The following is a 1,767-nucleotide window of genomic DNA, read 5'->3' as shown; positions in this document are numbered from 1 at the left end:
TGTGTGTGTGTGTGTGTGTGTGTGTGTGTGTGTGTGTGTGTGTGTGTGTGTCGAACCTTGAGATAAAATTTTGAGATATCAAACAGTCTCTTGCTGCAGGCTGCAAAGCACTCGTGCTCGGCAGTGATCCCGTGGTGTTTGAGGGTTTTAGCTACTACGTCAAGCAGCATCTGAGGACACGAAAGACAGAAAGACACAATTTAATAGTAGCACAATTGCGAAAACATTAAATCTAGTTTATTCCCTAAACACCTGACACTAACCATGTTCAGAGAAACTAACTTCAGCTTGGCTCCCTTTTTAAAGGAAGGGATGTCAAAATGCCTCAACTTTGGGGGACGTCCTTGCACAGTATTGCACGCCTTTACATTCACAGCATGAGCTCGCAGGGACAAACATACAAATATTCTAACTAGTTAGAGTGAACAGGGAAAACACATTCCTGAAATAAATAGATCTGCCTTTAATCTTGTCACAGTGACTGTTCTGAGGAAACACCATAAATTATTGTGAGGAATAATCGGTGCCATTCAGTCTAATGAGGACTAGAAAGGCAGCTCTTAATCTGTCCTGAATAAACTTCTGTCATTATTTCTGAATAGGGACAACAGTTCTTTCCTATACTTGGGTTTGGATGATAAGCCTGTTTGCATAGTAATCACAAATCAGAACAAGTCAAGGTCGTGGGTGCAGATTGTGAGCCGTACGTGGGACAGAGGAAAAGGCGCGCAGGTGTGTGTGCGTGCATTTGTCCATGCATGTGTTTCTGTGTCATTGCATACACTGTACAAATATGTGAAAGATGGGAGCAGATAGTGTATGTGTGTGTCTGTGGAGGCTGGCAGATTTGATGATGGTATAGTTGTTAAAGTGCTTCCGCCATGACATTATAATGCAGCCCACACGTTCAGTGATCACACACAAAACATTTATCTTTGCTGGAGCTGCTACTCTCTTCTGTAGTAGAAAGAGGGAGTGTGATTTTTGTGAGACTGTCTGTCACTGTGTCTGTGTGTGTGAAATTTGTGGTGGAGTGGGGGAATAACACATTCAGTCATTTTTAGATTTAAGTAGGAAAAGTAAAAGAATGTCTTTTAAAATTCACAGCTAAAAATGTGAATACTACAGAAACACTATGGTTTATTACAACTTGGGTTTTATTTTCGTGGCTCCAACCATCGCTTCTATCAGTTATGATAACATTTTTCTCACCAAAGTAGCTGTGATATTGTTTGGCAGTGGCAACATTGCTAAAACTTTGCTAAAAGTATGATCAATACTGATACAATCTGCTGATGAAGGCATGTGCTCGGTCCTTGTACTCCTGGACCTTAGCGCTGCTTTTGACACCATTGATCACAACATCATGTTAGACAGACTGAGGCACTGGGTGGGGATCTCTGGTACTGCCCTAGAATGGTTTTCATCCTACCTGTCAAATAGGAAGTTTTGCGTGTCTGTAAACAACTATGTCTCCTCGTTCTGTCCAGTTAAATATGGTGTGCCTCAGGGGTTGGTCTTAGGACCCATTTTGTTTTCCTTGTATCTGCTTCCCCTTGGACATATTATCCATAAACATGGCATTTCTTTTCATATTTAGGCTGATGACACACAAATGTACTTGCCCGTCAGATCCACAGACCCTGGAATGCTGAGTTCATTTAACAACTGCCTTTGTGAAGTTAAAAAATGGATGTCAAATAATTTCCTCCAGCTGAACTCCGACAAAACAGAAATCCTGGTCATCGGGTCCCAGCAGATGGCAAA

At 41.7% G+C, this 1,767-nt stretch overlaps 1 protein-coding gene across 4 annotated transcripts in view; it reads right to left on the bottom strand.

Annotated features, from left to right (window-relative positions):
* The window catches only part of LOC123968861 (MDM2 binding protein), a 34,511-nt gene that overhangs the window by 2,516 nt on the left and 30,228 nt on the right, over window positions 1-1,767 (bottom strand). For all 4 annotated transcript variants that reach the window (XM_046045871.1, XM_046045869.1, XM_046045872.1 and 1 more), the window contains one exon: window positions 57-170. In XM_046045871.1, coding sequence (XP_045901827.1) covers window positions 57-170 — 114 coding nt within the window. The remainder of the gene's footprint in view (window positions 1-56; window positions 171-1,767) is intronic.

The sequence above is a fragment of the Micropterus dolomieu genome, linkage group LG03, assembly GCF_021292245.1.
Source record: "Micropterus dolomieu isolate WLL.071019.BEF.003 ecotype Adirondacks linkage group LG03, ASM2129224v1, whole genome shotgun sequence".
In the NCBI taxonomy this organism is placed as follows: Eukaryota; Metazoa; Chordata; class Actinopteri; order Centrarchiformes; family Centrarchidae; genus Micropterus; species Micropterus dolomieu.
The sequence above is the reverse complement of the archived record's forward strand: the minus strand, read 5'-3'. Positions and strand labels throughout refer to the sequence as shown.